Source organism: Syngnathus floridae, chromosome 5 (assembly GCF_059516105.1).
Source record: "Syngnathus floridae isolate MCC-2025c chromosome 5, RoL_Sflo_1.0, whole genome shotgun sequence".
Lineage (NCBI taxonomy): Eukaryota > Metazoa > Chordata > Actinopteri > Syngnathiformes > Syngnathidae > Syngnathus > Syngnathus floridae.
Window position 1 is genome coordinate 4855501 of NC_142417.1, and position 16962 is coordinate 4872462.

Consider the following 16962-nt stretch of genomic DNA (forward strand, 5'->3'; position numbering starts at 1 on the left):
GCAGAACGATATCAAGTGTAGAAAGAATAAAAATGTTGAAAGATTTGGTAAGGGGGCAATTAATTGCGCCCACTGACGGCAATTTTAATGTTGTTTTAGAACGTATACGTAGTCTACTCAGAGTTTCCCTGCAGGGGGCGCTATAGGACAGACAACCTGCATTCATCGCTAGCCAATTGCCAGAGCAGCTGTGGCTAGTTTACCACTACCTCATGTTTGTGTGCATGAATAAAATAAATGTATCCATCCACTTTTAAGCGTCTCCGAGTGTCCAGTAAAGCGCCATATACATGTGCTGTATTTTATTATTACTACAATTAACTTTTTTCTGCACTTGTTGGGTCATGAAGTGTTGGACAAAGAGTTGACTCACTGCCTTCACGCATCATCAATAGAAAGGTGAGTACTTTTACTTTGTTTTGACTGTTGTTGTTTTTTTTATACACAAATTGTTGTTGACCTAAAACGGAATGACCTTTTAATGAAAATGAAATTGGTTGTGCCATGAGCCAAAACATAGGTACGCACACACACACACACACACTAGAACTAAAGCAATGCTAAAACACATAAATAAATAGCTCTACAAATATGAAGTATTGTATTTAAAAAATGCACAGATAGTAGAAAAATACATTAGAAACTAATTGTGGGGGAAATTCTAAATGACAAATATGTCGAGACTTATTCAAAAATATTCAACAACAGTGGAAATATTAGACAAATTAAGTCAAGTTTATTTACAAAGGTACACTTGCACGTTCTGAACCAAGCCAATGCAATAGAATCAAATGGGGTCTTAAAACACAAATGTATATGTACAAATAATAGTAAAAAACGGATAAAATGATCAGAATTTTAAATATATTTAATACGTATTGGGAAAAAAATACAAAGCATAAAGTCAAAAACATTTGAAAATAAAATGTCTGCTCATTAATGCATGAAATACTGTTTAAAAAAAGATTTACAAAGAATTAGACAAAACTGAATCAATACCATGAAAGATTAAAGTTTAAACTTTTTTGGGATCAAAAAACCCATCAGAAAATAATGTTAAAAACCCTCAGAAAATTCACATAATATAAAAACAAAAATAGAGAAACTGCAGAAAAGAAACGTAATGATGGAAGAAAAAAAAATCAAACAAAACTCTTTTAAACCATTATAAAACACAGTCATAATGAACATGTATTTCTTTTGGTGAAGGACGGCAACCCCGCATGGCTTCATGATGCCTTATGAAGAAGCCATGTGGAGTTGTCGTGCTCTCATTTAACTCTGTTCCTTCTGCGGCTTATGAGAAAAACTCCAATATTGACTTTTGATCTTATCCAACATGTTGCAATGCTTTTGAACGAACACAGGGCGAGCAATGTTTGTGCAGAGGTCCAACTCCTCTGCCCCAATGTAAACACTCAAGGAAACGTGCTGCACTTGCATCGTAGTATATTCCGCCACTCAAGCGTAACCAAATCAGATTTGTGCGTTCATTCATTTTGCATTTGCGGGCTTATCTTTGTCGTCGTGACAAATGTCAGCTCGCTCGCCCGGCCGGGTTCACCGCGACTTGTCACACGAGCTCCACGAAAAAGCTGCCACGCTGAGCGAAATAGCCGCGAGGTAAATGTATACGCCACAAACTGACGATTGGAACAAATTGGCCGACGGATGGCCGTTTAGCCGCGTGAGCTGACTTGCTCCTCCGAGTCCTTTGACTCTTTCTTCAAATTCAAACGTTGGGTCCTACTTGTGTACACTGCAATTAATTGACTTAAAGAGGACCTTGCCAAAAAGCCGCATGATAAATCATCTCAACTCATTTCCAAATAGTTCAGTTTGAGCTTAAACACATTTATGTGCGGCATAATAAAGCAACAATGCTCCTTGTTTTATGATTATGGCACAAACACACTTCGAATACCGCTTTTATTCAGATGCTGCACTGCCAAAAGCAGAGGCTAAGCTGCACTGTGTTTGTTTACAGACGCGGGACAGTCCCTAACAAACTAAGAGTAAGAAACAAATCTGTTATTCTTGTTCGCCAACGTATTGTGGTGGAACATTGTCACCAAGACAATTGCGAGACGCAACCCATCTGTACCGAAGTCAAATTCCTTGTTTGGCACGCTCAAACTTGGCGAATAAAAATTCTGAGCAGGACACTTCATTAGGTACACAATCTAATAGTGTCCAAGAGACCATTTCCGCTTCTTCCAAGAATGTGGAATGTGAAAGCCTCGATGAAGGCAAAGCAAGACACGCTGAGGGCTTCTGGGGTGATGCTGAATGGAAGTGCGTCACGTATTACGCAAGACCCCAGTTACTATGGTTTCATTTCCTGTACATGTGGCGACCTGTCCGCTTGAACTATCTCATGAATCATCAGAAAGAGGTCATTATTTTTTCCCTTCAAGCTCCGCCAGAGTGGAGCAAAAATAAATAAATACATAAATAAATAACTGAATGTAGTTTATAAATAGTTTGGATATTTGGCATTTTGTTAACAGTTAAGGTCAGGTCAAGTTTAATATAAACTTTTGGAAGGTTAGGATAAAACTGAACATGTTCAATAATATTGGAATCAAAACAGACTGAGCTTAAAACGTGTGTGTGTGCGCGTGTGTCAGAAAGAGGCAGCTCGCAAAAGTTTTCTCAATTGTTTTTTGCAGTGACTCGATCCAATTGAACTATTTGAATGAAGGTCACCTTGACGTACGTCCCCTTTAAAATGAGCTTGTGAGAGCGTTTTGCTCCCCTGCCCTGGTCACGGCACGTAACGTTCACTCCGGAGGGGGAAGAGGCACCAGCACGTCAAATCTTAATCGGGCGGCCCACCCGACCTGAGAGGGTAAAAGCTACAAGATAGTTGACAGCAACAATGCTGAAACTAAGCCTTGTTTCTTCTCATTTGACTGACACGTATCATGTTTTGTTATTGTAACCGTGTTATGTAACACAAGCCGGCCTCCTTCCCAGAAGTGACTTACGAAAGGCAAGAGGAAGCGTGCCAAGATAAATATTGCATTTTGCAAACTTGCCACTACATTTGTTCAATTAAACTTTGGATTGAATAAACCACTGTTTCAGTGCAGCGGTGGTCATTATTTGGGTAATTCATTGAATGTGACCTTTTAATTATGTCTATTTGTTATTTGCCAGAAAATAAGTCACTTTTTCCCTATACAGGAAAAAGTCCAAATGCCAGCACATCACCTCACACAAGCAGGACCAGATTACACCAAAAATACAGTAAGAAATTATTTTTAAGTTACTCACTAGAAAAGTGTTAAAAAAAAACATGGTACAAAAGTGATATTCATTTATAACCAATAACGTACTTCATTAAATCTATTTTAAAAATCTGAATGTTCATGATGCAGTGATGAAAACAAGACGAAAAAATGCAACACAGAAGTTATTTTTTATTGGAGACTTGCAAGGAAAGTTGGCAACATTTTGAAACTTGTTTGTATACAGCGACCCAAAAGCAGAATACACAAATAAATAGTATTTCATATTTAAATGACCCCCCCCCCCCCCCAATACAATACTGGATAGCAATCTAAAAGCGAACTCCATCTCCCATGAGCCATTGCGGCATGGTGAGCGCTACAGACCTGCTGTAAAGTGAAAGGGAGATATAGTGTGCTTGGCCAGAAACACCAACAGGTGACGTTAGCACTAATATATCGCTGGCGTCGGGCGGAACGTTTGCAACCTCCAAAATGATCACTTTTCCAGAGACCCCCAAAACGGCATGTGTTGTTTCAGCTGTTAACCGTTTCAGACATTCAACCCACGTGTGTGGACCGACTATTTAAAAAAAAAAAAAACAATTGTAACAGGAGGTTTAAGCTCGGCACCAGCGATACACGTTGAATACGTTTGTTATGGCCAATTGTGAGTGCGTTCACACGCTAATGAGCTGGGGGAAGAGTTCAGTGGCAAATATGTCGTCCCAGGGGCTGCCGGAGCATAGCGGGGACGACGACATGTTGCTCAAAGGGGAGAGGGAGCACTCGTATCCAGAGTCGCTGTAGGCGTCTGCCAGGCAGGCTTCCTTATCCAGGCCGCCGAGGGCGGGTGAGAAGGCGGCGGCTGCAGCATCAGCATGGCAGAGGAAGTCGTCCATTTGTGTAGGGATGACCGCTTCCTCCGGCTCGTCTTTGATGCAGACGTCGTCCTCCGACACCACCACCTCGGCGACGGAAAAGGAAGCGGTCAGGTTGTTGTCGCTTTCCTTGACATCTTCCGTGGCCACCTCTGCTGGCTTGGTGTAAATGTGATCCAATTGTATCAGTCCATTAAGGGTCTCCAGCTTGATTGATGGGGTCCCCAGAGGCGCAGGTGCGGCGGTGGGTAGTGGATCGCCTCCGCTGACCAGGAGCAATGACGGCTGCTCGCAGGACTGAATGAAATGCTCCGGGTCAAAGATGTCCAGAATGCCCAGGAACAGATCAGACTGGCGAGAAGGGGGGGGGGGGGGGGTTTAGGGTAATCCAAGTTTGATTTTAGATTGCGTTGGAAGAGTTCAAGTTTGTGTTTTGTGAGAGCGCGTTACAGGCTTTCTATTGAAACTGCCAAAACTACTGGAACCTTTTGCTGTGATTTGAGGTGCATGGCGCACACTTACCTCATTGTCTGCAGCATCAGGACCATCTGTATCCATTGGGACGTTTTCAGGTTTAGGAACTGCTGGGTCTGCACCTGCTGCAGAGGCACACGTAGCCTGAGTGCTGCTGACTCAGAAAACCCGATTCCCAAACTTGAGTCATTCCCATTGGACACCAACACCTGAACCATAAAAAAGGGGGCATGAAGGAGAGATTGATTTGTGTTATGTTGCGAATTGTCAACCTTGCTTGCACTCAAGAGTCGCACCTTCTCCTTTGAGTCAAAGGCGTCCAAATTAAGTCTGTGCTTCAGCCCATCATTTTCAGTAAGCAGGCCGTTGTTTTTTTCCCGGAGGAGCTGGTTTTCAATTTGAAGCTTTTTGTTCTGCAAAAATGCAGATGAGAATACAAGTTTGTCCTGCTCGCTCTGGATAGAGGTGACACACCAAAGTAAGCCAAGCGGGTAATTAAACTGACAAGCTGCATACATAATTGCAACCAACGCCAAAAGAAAATACCTCAAGCTCCAACTCCAGGACCTGCTGCTCCAGTTCGCCCATTTTGGCTTTTTTCCTGTCCCTGGCAGTCTGAGCCGCAACTCTGTTTTTCAGTTTCCTGTAAGGAGGAGAGTGAAGAGAATAAGTGAGAGCATTCTTTCCGCCGTGCTGCGGAATCACTCCAGTCAGCCATGTTCCTGCCACGCAGGCACGTCAAAGTCCCGCAAGGCGGATTCACCGTGGCCAGCCAGATAAGCAAGTTTTCAAAGTCCAATTGACACAAGCAGAGGCATACGGTTTAAAAACACCTCGATCACCAAGCTAAATAAATTCTCAACAGATTAAGCAAAGGGCCAGACAAATACAAATCCATAAGTATTGAAAGCCAATGTGTGGGCTTTGGTTAAGAATGACAAATTACGACATCTTGAATAAAAACGCAAGAAACAAGAGGGCATTACTTTATTAGGCTTGGGCTAAAAATCACCGCCATTTTGTGTTTTTTATCAACATTATAGGACTGCGCCTGACCCACATGTTTATTTGACACAAACTAAAGTAGATGTCTTCAAAGCAAACCTTCTCAGTGCCTTCTCCTCGGGACTCAAGTGTGTGAGCCGCTGTCTTTTGCGCACCGGCGGCACCGCCGAGCTGCTTGACTCGGAGTCCGACGACGCTTGGCTCGAGGAGGACGGCAGGACGACCGAGATGGGTCGGCCGAAACTCGCCGTCGACGTGCCGCCCCTCTGCTTCCCGGAGATGAGAAGCAGTTTGTGGGCGCCTCCGCTCGTTGATGTTACCACCACCATGTCGGCACGATATCCTCCTCTGTCTCCAACCACACAAATAATTGATGGCCCAAATTTCTATTACGGCCACGGTGCTTCTCTTCTTCTAACAGACAGAGTCGCAGTGTGGCGATCTTTCCTCTATCGTGTTGATGCCTGATAGGCTGGAAAGACGTGGACGTCACTGAGCTACGGTCTGTGATTGGACAAGATGCTTACCTCATTTGCATTCTAAGTTTCATCCTTTTACAAAGGGCGTAAACAAATCTTGTCCCCAATCATAAAAATGACAAAAAACCTCCTTTGATCCTGTTTATCTAAGCGTTTTTTGTGTGCAGGAAACAGTGCTTTCATCTGGTGTAGCGGATTTAGACCAAAATGATGCAAGCTATTGCGGGGTGAGGGGGGGCTCAAAAGTGCATCATCCTTCTTTCTTGGACAGGTGGCCAAGCACGCTGTGAAAAATGTAGATCAAAAGGAAACATACATATTATAACAAAGAGTTTAAAATAAACACACACATTCATCATTAAGAAACACATTGACAAAATATAAATGCTCTGTGTAAAGGCATGAAGTTGTTCGAGGCTCAGTAAGATAAAAGTATGCCTGCCATTTGAAAACAAACACTTAAAGCAAGCTGGCAAGTTTGCAGAGCTTTGGATTCAGTCCACTTGTACGAGGCCGAACATTTAACAGGGAAGTGAGCACTTTGTCACAATGTTTGCTCCGCTCGAGTGCAGTGGAATGAAGTAAAGTCCCTTAGTCATAGTGTGAAACACAGCTGCTGCAGTATCAACCGTTTCAAGGCTGATGAGGAACCATTTTATGCCACTGAAGTGAGTCTTCGCACAAGCAATCAACGTACCAGATAACAAATTCATTAAAATACATACATCATTCAGAAAGAGTCAAATAAAACCAGTACCAAATTGATCCTAAAAATGTTCTAAGAAAATAGTAAACATTCAAGACAAAAGAAACAAATCTGAAATTACAAACATTAATTCCAAAAGCAATTACAAACATTAACAAAAAAAGTAAAGTATAATTAAACAGCACATCCAAGTTAAACATATATTTGATATTTAAAACCATGCAAAAATCACAAAGCCTAGCATTGAAAAAAGCGCCCAACTTAGTTAAGTATACCATACACTAGTAACACACACATACAAATGAAATAGCAATAATAGTAAATAAATACATAGCTACCAGCTACAATGAATAATACCAAAACCTGGTAAATACAAAGTGGAATTTGCACTATATGAAAAAAAGCTACATATACAGCGTGTATAAGGATAACAGTCAACAATACTGTAACAATTCTGTACAAAAAAATCCAGTCAACAATAAACACAATAATACCAATTAGAAAGGGAGAATATTTGTAACAATTTGATGTGTTTGTTTGCCATCTTTTCACAGTACAAATAACAACAAAATGTCAATGTTTTTTTTTTCTTAGTTTTGAGCACAGTTGGACTAACTTGTTAACAGTTTGCTGTGAGAACGCACTTGCAAGGCCATAAAGGCACAAAGTCCACAAAGCTTTCAAAGCTTTGAGGATTGCCGGTCGAGCTAATGGCAGCGAAACATTGCCGTTTGATGTACTATGAAGTATTTTTAAAATCCTGAACTCCAAGTACAGAATTGTTTTCATCTCTTATGACGTCTGATATGTTTTATTCTCTGTCCCGTGACACACTAAAACAACTCATTTGTTGCGCTCATGCCTCAGGGCAACTTTAAATATTTTAACTAGTAGCACTGCCAAATTTACATTTAAACTATTATAAAATAACCCATAGGACATATCTGACACATTAAATGCTGATTAGTGACTCTTTAATTGTTTCCGTTATTTCACTTTGGAAAAAGTTTTGTATTTCTCATGGATGTCTCTAAGTGATAAAATGCTAACGAATGAGCACATAAGTATGGATAGTTCATCAATTAGCATTTATTTAATGTTTCTAGGCCACAAAACATTCAACGATTCACAGACCAGTAGCAGGATTCTCAAATCTATTCTACAGCTGACTGGTAGGCAGTGTAACAATACATGAAATTGTAACTAATGGGGGGGGGCGCAAAGTTTTGAAAATCATTTTTACGTTGACACAAACCTGTTGATTTGAATAAAGAGGCATAAAACACACAGCCTGCCTCTCTGTAAACAAAAGTCAGGTCAAGCATGTTTAAACCACAGCAGTTTGTGTAGCAGTGGCAACGCCCTGGGACTGGAGAAATTTGGGGGTTGGGGCATATTTGGTTTACCCTACTTCTCCCAACATTTCACACTCCGCCCCCCACCCACAATGTACGAGGATGTTGTTGGCTGGGCCTGCAGGCTTCCCACGGCTATTGCGTGTGTGTGTATGCATGGGCAAATGGCGCAAATGCACATATCATATTTTAATCAACCATGCATTCATTTTTGCTCAACACGAATTTTACTACAGGGCAGGCAAGAGGGGGGGTCGGCTGCAAGAGGACAGTATCTTTGGGCAACGGTCTCTGAAATCTTGTTTCTTTTAATGCACAGAGTAGGACATTTAGAAAATAATAAAAGGCCTTGTCATGGACTTGCTTCCCTAGGGCAACAGATCCAAAACAGGGCAGGGGGAAAAAAACAAGACAAAACAAACATCATGAGCATCTATTAGTCTGTTCTCATAAAATAAAGGGAAAAAAAGGATTTTATCATATATTATTTACAAAGTTGATAAGGAAATTTCTAGATGGTGGAGCTGGCATGACAGTTTTACTAACGAAGGAAGGCAAGTTGTACTGTATGTGATGCAGTCTCATGTTGCCCTCGAGTGCTTGAAGTTAGCAACTGCAACAATTAATATGGCGCTAACAATAACAAATTGCTCCATTTTCTCTCCCCCTCTGAGACCACAGCAATTTGTGCCTCCTCCTCAAGACCACTTTCTCACTGCCACCTGCATGACTGGGGTCGCCATTGATGTTGCTGCCGCTGATAATCAACAACAATCATCTTAATGTATTAAATTTTGCATTCTTAAAAGACAATCCATGTAAGAAAGCCCAGGCATAAATCACTCTCATCATTTTTACGCATGCAGGCTAGCCTGTACGTCCTGGACAGTAGCTATGTTTTGTTAAAAGGTGGCTGTGTTGATTAATATACAGAAAAGTACCCTTGACCACTTTTCTTTTGAGGACAGTACGTGCTCAATTGACTCATTGTTGCAACTGAGCTTATATTTGAAGCCAGAATCATGGTGATGAAGATGAGGATGATGAAGAAGGGGCCTCTCACGAGGACGCATGTCATGACATCAAGCAATTAGGGCAGGATGGAGGACGCAGTATTGGAGCTCCCCGGGTTGATGATGTTAGATACCTTTCTCATGATGACATTGTGGTGTGCTGCATGTTTACCACTGGGAACGTTTTCTGACATCAATCATAGGTAGAAGAGATGATCACTGAGTGTGCCAGTTAGCTTAGCCTATTTTAGCGTTAATACCGCAAGCCAAAAGTCAGTTTTAGTATTTCATCGAGAAAATTGAGCTTGAAAATTTGTTCAACTCAAGCTTAGCCTAGCATTGATAGAGAGAATTTGAGTTGGCAACGATGATCAAAACATTGGGCAATAAGTGTTTGTTGTTGCAACAATTGTGTCCTATTCAGACGTGCAGTAGATGGCAGTGTTACCCCAAAAAGTGAAGTCGACTGTGCTCAGTGATGGGATTATTCATAAAACGTTCTTATAGCATTACGAAAAAGATGAATTACATCAAATGTTTGGAATAGCGACAGCCAAAGCGAAGAGTGCCATCTTAAACTCTGCCACACAAGTCAAAGTCTGCTTTATTGTCAACTTCTTCACATGCCAAGACACACAAAGAGATCGAAATTACGTTCCCACTATCCCACGGTGACAAGACATAGTACACAATATACGTACAAGTAAACAACGCAGAAAATAAAAACAAGAAGGCACAAACAATGAATAAATAAGAGTGATGAATAAATAATAAACAAATAACATCATAAATAAGAGGAGCAAAAATGGAGCAAGTCATCTGACTTGGTTGTTTGAAGGGCCAATTTCTTTTAAGCCATTTTCAAGGGTGCTAATAACATATCAGATATGTTGAGGCTATTAGTATTTCAAAAATATTACATCTCTTGTAAAAACTATCTTTATTACAAACAGCAATTGAACCGACCAAGTTAAACTTCTGTCCCGGTGACCTCCCGACTGAGTACCCCCCTTAACAATCCGACTACAGTGATCCCTTGCTACTTTGCGTTTCGTTTATCGCGGCTTCACTACATCGTGGATTTTAAACAACAACAACAACAACAACAACAACAACAACAACAACAACAACAACAACCAAAAACATACAACAAAAGTCAAAATAAAACTTCTAAATTGAGGAAACGTGTCTAACTTTTAGGACAATGTAGTATTGCTCCAAATGTTCGTTTACATTCCTTTAGAAGTCCGTTTTCACGTATTGGCATGATCGCGAATTAGCATCTTTCCGCTAACTCGTTAGCCTGCCCAGTCCTTCTTGTTGGTGATCGTACTTTGCGGATTTCACTTATCGCGGGTGGTCTTTGGAACCAATTATCCGTGATAAACAAGGGATTACTGTACTGGCATTTGAGCATGAAAGGGGGCGGGGCCAAAGGCATTTTGGAAGGGAGCGAAGAAGAAAAAGATAAAAAAAACATATATATATATATATATTTCACATAATTGAGATCGAAGGAGATACGCTTTGTGGAGGAGGACGGGAGAAGGAGGGAGGGGTGAGAAAGAAAGGGGTGGTGAGAAGGGGGGCGAGGGGAGGCGGCTTGAGCAGCAGCCAGCCAGTGTCATTGACAGACTCTCAGTGGTAAACTAAACACGCTCCCCCGGTGTGTTTCCGCACATTTTCGCTCCTTACCCCCCCCACCCCCACCCCCCCGCCCCTTGAAAAAAAGTCATTTCGGCGCAACACTCCACGCTCTCGCCCCGCGTCGCGTCGGACATGCCGTTCCGCTCGGCGCCGCAAAGCCAGCCGGCGAGATGATAACGACGACTACCAGGACGACTACCAGGACGATGCTGCTGCTGATGCCGACGATGGTGGGGCCGTGGCGGGGCGGCTCGGAGCGGGACCACCCCTACCAGTACCAGCACCACCATCCCGGCTCCTCGGCTGCGGCGGCGCTGCTCTTCCTTGCCGCCGTGCTGGCCGCCGAGACCCGCGTCGCCCTCGCCAAGGATACGGCCTATGTGGAGGTGGTCCTGTTCGAGTCAAGCGCCAACGGGGATTACACCACGTACACGACGGGCTTGCAGGGACGCTTTTCCAAGGCTGGAGCCACCATCAGCGCCGAGGGGGAGATCGTCCAAGTACGTGTCAAGTGTCTCGAAACACGCTGCTTTCTAACTTTTCCTTGGCGGAGGTTGACAGGCGTGGGTGCGTGCATGCCCGTGTGCGTGTGTAAAGATGGTACGACTTTGCTGCCCCAATGCGGTCACAAGATGGCTCCTATCTGGTGGAATTCATTCTCACTGGCAACTTTTTTGTTCTCCAATACAAAGTTGATCAAATTTCTCTTTGTGTTTGTTTGGCGCGTTGGGTGCACGCATGTAGTGGTTTGCATGGTGCAAAGAAACTTTGTTGTTTCGAAGTTTTTTTTTCTTCTTGAAAGTAAAGGGTCTATAACTTCCGGCGTTACACACAGAAAACACGATGGTGCGTTCAGGTGCGCAAGTTTTCATTTTGATTTGCGCTTCTTCAAATATCGCTCCTTGCTTTAACGTGACTTGACTACTGCTGCATCGAAAGCGCCTTATAAATCTCGGATAGCGTAATGTAACGTATTGACGTCACATTTAATGCCCAGACCGCCAATTAACCTCATTTCCATCATATTTCACATGTATACAACTCCAACATACCAAAGATGCATCACATTTAATACCAAAGTAACATAATGTTCAGTCTTCCAATTAACTGTACAGTATGTACATAACATTTAATGTTGTGCCACAGATTTGTCACTAAGGTCTATACTTGCGGACCATTATATTTAATGACATTAAATGATAGTATTTCCATCAGTATTCATGCTTATTTCCTTATAATGTAGGATATTGACATCACGTGTGTACATTGGAATCATATTCAGTGACTACAAACCTCCAATATATGATATTTATGTCAATAATACACCTAATTTAGCATATTTAACATAAGCTAAAGGCTTAATGTACCATATCTAGAATCCTTGAAAAAATGCCAAGCACTGTAACATGTCTGTACATCAAATTTACTGTATTTACATTGAATGCATCATATGCAATGGTGCGTTCAGATGTTTGACTTGTTTTGCCAAGTTTCTGAATGCATTTTTAAGTTTTTTTATTTTGCCTCATGGAGTTGGCTGCCGTTGAATTGATAGTGCCTCGTACGACTCCTATGTTGTTTTTACAAATATTTGATCGGAAGCTCGATTGCCGAGCTGATAAGGCTTTCAAATGGTTGTAATGTTTGTCATAATGTGTGTGTATATTTGGCTTGTGTGCACACATGGAGAACATACCTGCGCAGTTTTGTGATATGTTAAGAAAAACACACAGCAGGCAGGCACAAACAATGCAAAAGTATGTGTGTCACGTTTTGAGTGTTTTGCATAGCTCAGCAGGTGCACTGCAGGTGCCCAATGTAATGGCCACGTCATTTGCTCTGTTGTTTATGAAAATCAGCACCTCCAAATCTGAAACCATGGTTCTCAGTCGTAAAAAAGATGCCCTCTTCCGGTCGGCGATGAGACCCTGCCCCAATTGAAGTATCGTGGGGTTATGTTCACGAACGAGCGAGGGCAGGAAGAAGCATCAAATCGAATGTGTAATGCAGCATGTGTGCGTCACATTAAAGGCTCTGTGTCCACCGAGTTCATCGCTGTTGGGTGAGTGACACACGGAGAAATGAAAAATGTTGCCTTCCCGCTCGTGTTTCCACGCCTTCGTGGCCGTTTTGGCGCCGCCTGATGACCACGCGCGAGCGCCGGACGTCGGCTTTGCGTCGGAAAACCGCACGCAGTCTATTTAGGTTTGCCCTAGCGTAGCCGGCAACCGCTCAGAGGCGGCCCGGCCTGGCCCGGCCCGGCCCGTCCCGTGTTTGCTCTCCTCGTATTATGACCGTTTTTTTTTTTTTTTTTGCCTGCATGTGATTGATGCATGTGACGACCTGAATAGTATAGCTCGCTGCACTGTTGTTGTAAGCATGCGGCTTAAGATAAAATATTTGCGTTGTCCGTAGTGACCTGTCAAGATATTTTATGCTCGGAACCGTTTTTTCGTCTCTCTGGATTACTTTGAGTGATTTCTATTGTGCAAGGTGTAATAAGCGAGAGGAACCATCACATTAGACTCTTACATTGAATACGTTTGCAAATGCTATGGACTATTTCTTTGCATTATTTCTAGTTTTTATTTTCTATCGTGCTATCGCATTCATTATATGACACTTAGATTGGATATAACTGCACATGCCATGGACTAATTGGTTGACTGTGGTTTATTTACCGTTGTTGTTGTTTTTTTCTGTTGTGATTAACTGGCCAGAGGAACTGGTGTCACGTGACCAGTACATTTTATGCGCTAATATGCATTGTGTGAAAAGTGTTAGTAACCTATATGAACGATAACTTGCATCCGCGCATATTCCACGAGACATGTTTTTTTACACTGGATTACGGTTATTTCTATTGTACAGGGTGGCTGTTATTTTTCATAGGTAGCGAAAGGAACTTGACACTTACATTGCATCACTGCAGTACATGCCAAGGATCAATTCATTGTTTTTGACAGTGTTGATTATTTGTAGTTGTGGCTGTTATTTTTATTGTGCAAGGTGATGGTTGTCATTGATAAGTGGGGACAGGCGCAGTTTCATCGTCAAAAGTGTGGACATATGCCTGTGCACACAACTTGCTTATTTGTGGGGGGGGGGCTGTGTGGATTAAATTTAACTGGTTCCGCGATCGGGTTTGTAAGTAGAAACATTTGTAAGTAGAAGCAACATTTCTCATAGGAATCAATGTAAAAGCAAACAATGCGTGCCGGACGGAATTTCCCCCGAGAAGACACGAAAGACACACGTCGGTTCGGAAGTCAAATATCGGTTCGTATGTCGATGCAAAAAAAAAAATCGTGAGGCTTCGCTTCGTATCTCGAAAAGTTTGTAAGCATAGGCGTTCGTAAATAGAGGTACCGATGTATTGTCTAGCAGTCAAATGACCTTAATTTTGTACATTGTGTGTTTTCTTTAAATTCTTTCGCCGATTCATCAGAATTTAATTAGTCCAAATGTCAGGATTGGCTTTAAAAAAAAGATCCATTTGGTTTGCAGGTCAGGGCTTTAGTTCTTCCTATGGTCCTGTAAAGAGTAAGCAACAAGACTTAACCGCTATACCTTTCGGAGCTGGCAGGACTTGTGTGGCGCCACATTTAGACTATAATGACAGCTCTGGCGGTTTGAAAAGGCATCCAGCGCTCCTTCTCCCGCCCGCCGCATGCTGGAAAGCTGGGCTCTTATGGACCCGTCACAGACGGGAGGTGCCACGGAGCGGGACAACTCCCAGTAGCGGCGGCGGTACGCGAGCACAAGTCTGGAAGCTAGCTGTGCTCTCCGCTTCGCAGCTGGGTTCGACTTTCAAGTCCGGGCCAAAGTCAAGGCTCCCTTCCCAACCCCATTCTTTATTCCTTTTGATGGCACCGCAAATTTGTCAGCACATGACCTCAGCTGATGCTTTCCACTACTTCATTACTCCCTCGCATTGCTGACTTGACACGAAAACATTGGGGTGCCCAACGGAGAGGTTGGGGCCGGTCTGTGTAACTGGAAAGTGGCCCCAAGTAAATGTTGTCTGGAACTAGTTAGCTGTGTGAAAAAGGAAACGTGACGTCTAGCATGAGGAGAATTGCTCGGCTCTGTTTGATGGTGAAATGGAATCGAAGGCAATTTTCATGTTCAATCTCCTGATATTTGTGTATTTTTGGGTATTTGTGATCATTTTTTTTCTCTTCACCTACCATTTCGTGAGTCAGTTATTTTTCAGGTGATATTTTTGGCTTTTCTATTTAATGTTTTGCTTCCCCCCCCCCCCCCCCCATGTAGTAATTATGTGCTTCGTATGTTTGTGTAACATTAGCCATCTTTGGCTCCACCCATTTGGAAGCCTCTAAACCTCCGCATTTGACGACGCCTGGCTGAAAGGTCGTTTCATCGCCCACATCTTCATCCCTGTGACATGGTGAGGGCCGCCAAAAACAAAGGGGCAAGGGAGTGGTGGGTCACGCCGCCACAATGACCGCCAGCCGCTCGGCGTGCTTTGTTGTGAGCCCAGAATGTGCTAACTAACAACAACGCCGGCCTCTATTGTTGTATTTTATTTTTTGGGGGGCACCGGACAGGCGGTGGTAGCCGAGGGGGAGCACTGTGTTATCGCTCGTTGCCTCGCTCCTTAAGTTCAAGAACGTGTGGTGCAAAGTTCTTTTCTTTTGTGGACATCATTGCATCAGCCTCTTATGTCTTAGAAGGAAAATAAAAGATGGGGGGTGGATATCAATGACTACTGCTGCCTTGCACAATAGAAAGAAATAGAAGTTGTGCAGAAGTCACGGATGGTTCCCAGGTCGTGGTTTGTGTGTTTATTAAGGGCATCATATTCATGTACACGTGTGGAGATGCTTCCGGAGCCTTCCGGACTGCAACACAATGAGGCCACACTGTTGATGGATCGGCTGTGTTCCGTCCGCCTGGAATTTGCCGCTAGGGTAGTCTTCAATGGGAGAGGTTTTTACTCTGTGTGTCTATGGACAATATTTCACGGCAAATCGAAGGCAAAAATTCCCACGCATTTCATGTAAACTTACTGAATGTGAAACAAAAATATTAGTCTGAAGAATGATACAATTAAGAAATGGGAACATCTTCGCCAAACACACATTGTGTATACGAATGAGAGCAACGAATTGACTACCAAACAGCCTGTGGCGTAGTTTCCGGTGTGACCCCCCCCTCCTTTCGGTCTTCCTCCCACTCAGCCCCTGAACCCTGAACCGGGTGGGGGTGCAGAGGTGAATAGCTGCCTGCCGGGAGTTGTGCTGCGGGCGTAAAGCACATGGATGTGCCGCCTGAGCAGATAGGATCAGGGCAGGCGAAGGGGGCGGGGCTGGGGAGAGGAGAGGAGAGGAGAGGAGAGGAGGGAAGGCCTCGCCAGCTTGTGACGCTGCCTCGGCATTGCTCCACTCGCTTACTTCAAAGTCGGCGCTACTGCGGGGGCGGGAGTGCCTGAGGGCGCCGTCCAAGTCTTCAAAGTCTTTGCCGATGTTGATACGCGACACCGCCAAGGGGCACATGATGTCATCGCGGGCCAACTGCATTCAGGCTCCACACAAATCAAGGTCAAAGGGCTTCCTTGTGCGCAGTAGTACGATACTTCATACACTTTTCAGTTGGCCTGCTCGCCAACTCTTGCTTGCTACGACTACTCTGAGTACTTTTTACACTGAAAGTTGAAATGAGCTCAGAAGTGATTTTGCTTTCGAACAGTGCTGTTTGGGTTTTCTCCGTCCTGTTGACGAAACAGTGGGTGCACGGAGGGATACATGAGACTAAATAATATGCTTAAGAATTATTAGGAAATAAGTACAAAAATATTTGGTCAAAAATGTTTGATGATAAAAGGGGAAACTCAAAATGATTTCATTTTTGAAACATTACAAACATTTAGATAAAATTATGGGGGAAAAAAACCCCAATATCATATCAGAAGAGGATTAAAAAATTCGAAATAAGATGAAAAAAATAAAATCGGAACCAACTCCCATGGGCGCTCAAAACGCTACCCGCGCTAATTGCGCTAAAGGCTAATCGTCTGAAATCTGATAACGCTTTATTCGTGACCTATCCATCGTTTTATTTCACTCCAACTACAAATCCTTTCAAAAATTCACTCAAGATGATCATCCGTCTGATAACTCATTGACAGCGCTTATGACAGATCCGC

General features: G+C 43.1%; 2 protein-coding genes and 1 long non-coding RNA gene across 4 annotated transcripts in view; 2 read left to right on the forward strand and 1 right to left on the reverse strand.

Moving 5' to 3' along the window:
* The first annotated feature begins 180 nt into the window (after window positions 1-180).
* LOC148397674 (uncharacterized) lies at window positions 181-9704 on the forward strand. Its single transcript, XR_015858648.1, has 3 exons — window positions 181-399; window positions 3190-3252; window positions 8808-9704. It is a non-coding gene; the product is annotated as an uncharacterized LOC148397674 (long non-coding RNA).
* On the reverse strand, window positions 3406-6036 carry xbp1 (X-box binding protein 1). The gene is made up of 5 exons (XM_088376501.1): window positions 5693-6036; window positions 5135-5231; window positions 4850-5001; window positions 4637-4742; window positions 3406-4465 (listed from the first exon to the last, which is right to left on the reverse strand). The coding sequence occupies exons 1-5, from the start codon at window positions 5920-5922 to the stop codon at window positions 3914-3916; spliced, it is 1137 nt and encodes a 378-aa protein (XP_088232627.1). The 5' UTR covers window positions 5923-6036; the 3' UTR covers window positions 3406-3913.
* Window positions 9705-10767: 1063 nt separating the features above from the next.
* Window positions 10768-16962, forward strand: part of znrf3 (zinc and ring finger 3) — a 34780-nt gene continuing 28585 nt past the window's right edge. Inside the window, exon 1 of one of the 2 annotated variants that reach the window (XM_088376476.1) lies at window positions 10768-11293. In XM_088376476.1, coding sequence (XP_088232602.1) covers window positions 10964-11293 — 330 coding nt within the window. In that variant the 5' untranslated portion in view covers window positions 10768-10963. The remainder of the gene's footprint in view (window positions 11294-16962) is intronic. The other variant, XM_088376475.1, reaches the window with a different exon arrangement.

Excerpts from the sequence above, each read along its gene's own strand:
- xbp1 (XM_088376501.1), bottom strand. The coding sequence starts at position 5,922 with ATGGTGGTGGTAACATCAACGAGCGGAGGCGCCCACAAACTGCTTCTC. Across the intron at positions 5,232-5,692 it reads GAGGAGAAGGCACTGAGAAG|GAAACTGAAAAACAGAGTTG; the intron begins GTTTGCTTTGAA and ends TCCTCCTTACAG. Across the intron at positions 5,002-5,134 it reads TCCTGGAGTTGGAGCTTGAG|AACAAAAAGCTTCAAATTGA; the intron begins GTATTTTCTTTT and ends GCATTTTTGCAG.